Here is a 1,740-nt window from a genome sequence, read left to right as displayed (position 1 = left end):
AGCAAATCCTGGTAGACAACAACAACTCAGTAGATATTCTGTTCTAGGAAGCTTTCAAACAAATGGACCTACAAAAGGAAGATCTAGTCCCAACTAACCTGCCCCTTGTTGGTTCAGTGGGGACATTGTCAAACCTGTGGGGAAGATAAGACTGTTAGTTTTAGTGAGACTATGTCGAACAATGTAGCTTTCGACCATGACTTTCTTGTGGTAAAAAGTGCATCACCGTATAATGCTATTCTAGGCCACCCTATCTTGCATGCCCCCTGAGCAATGGTATCCACATACCACCTCGCCCTCAAATTCCCGACCGACAATGGTGTCGGCGTTGTTTGGGGGCACCAACTAGAGTGGGTAATATAGAGAAGCGCACTTTTGCACTAATCGTCTCAGCTCAAAAATTGTGACCATACTTTCAAGCTCACACCATCGTCATCCTCACCGATCAACTCCTTTGGCAAGTTTTGTAAAAGCCTGAGGTCTCGGGAAGGCTGACAAAGTAGGTCATAGAGCTTAGAGAGTACGACATTCGATTCGAACCAAGACTAGCGATCAAAGCACAAGTATTGGTAGACTTCGTGGCAGAGTGCACATTCACCTCATCGACCTTAGAACTTGATGAGCCTAGGCCCGGTCTGGGGGCATTTACTAGCACAAGCCCTTCCCCTAGCTAGGAAGAGAAGCCTTGGATCCTCTACGTGGATGATTCATGAAACCAGAGAGGTAGCAGAGCTGGATTAATCCTGTTCAGGCCCAATGAGGTGATGCTAGAGTATGCCCTTCAGTTTGGATTCTAGGCGTCGAACAATGAAGCTGAGCACGAGGCCTTAATAGTCGGCCTATCCTTGGCGAAAGAGATCAGTGTTAAGAGCGTGGAAGTGTGCAGTGACTCCTAGCTCGTAGTGAATTAGGTTAACGGTCACTATGAAGCCTGAGAATTGGCGGTGATCAAGTACTTGGCGAAGGTTTGGGAGCTAATATGACAATTCGACTCGTTTTCCATCCACTAGATGCCCAAATATAAGAACACCCAGGCCGATGCACTCTCAAAGCTGATTGGTGCGGCGGACAACACCAGGAGGAAAATCTACATAGAAGACCTATCACATCCTAGCATAGAAAGGGTAGAGAAAGAAGAGATTGCTCCTGTTCAGATAGCGGAACTAAGTTGGATAGACCTGATTTTCAAGTATTTGAATAGTAGGGTGGTGCCATCAGAACGGAATGCTGCTCAAAAGCTTCAGCACAAAGTAGATCGTTATGTCATCATTGGCACACAACTATACAAGAGGTTGTTTACCCTCTCGTACTTGTGTTGCCTCCGACCAAGCAAGGTTGAATACATGCTGAGCGAGATCCATGAAGGTCTTTGCGACGAACACGTAGGGGGTAGAGCACTAGCCCATAATGCACTTAGACAAGGCTACTACTGGTTGACCATGAAGGCTGATGTGGTCTAGTTCATATAGAGATGTGATCGGTGCCAAAGTCACGTCACCATACCTCGACAGCCTGCAACCAACCTACAATACCTTGGTAGCCCATGGCCAATTGAACAATGGGGCATAGACATCCTCGGTCCCTTCCCACCAGCAACTAGGTGACGAATGTTCTTGATCATAGCAGTGGACTACTTCACCCAATGGGTGGACACCAAGCCACTGGCAACCATCACAACTCACAATGTGTAGAACTTCATTTGGAAGAGAATAATGTGTCGACGATATAGGCTACCTCGGG

At 47.0% G+C, this 1,740-nt stretch overlaps 1 protein-coding gene across 1 annotated transcript; it reads left to right on the top strand.

Annotated features, from left to right (window-relative positions):
- Positions 1-1,010: 1,010 nt before the first annotated feature.
- On the top strand, positions 1,011-1,460 carry LOC148874407 (uncharacterized). Its single transcript, XM_088961240.1, has one exon. The coding sequence runs from the start codon at positions 1,011-1,013 to the stop codon at positions 1,458-1,460; it is 450 nt and encodes a 149-aa protein (XP_088817366.1).
- Positions 1,461-1,740: the final 280 nt, after the last annotated feature.

Source organism: Nelumbo lutea, chromosome 1 (assembly GCF_056320005.1).
Source record: "Nelumbo lutea isolate HS-2025 chromosome 1, American lotus-T2T, whole genome shotgun sequence".
Lineage (NCBI taxonomy): Eukaryota > Viridiplantae > Streptophyta > Magnoliopsida > Proteales > Nelumbonaceae > Nelumbo > Nelumbo lutea.
This window is presented reverse-complemented; position numbering and strand designations above follow the sequence as displayed.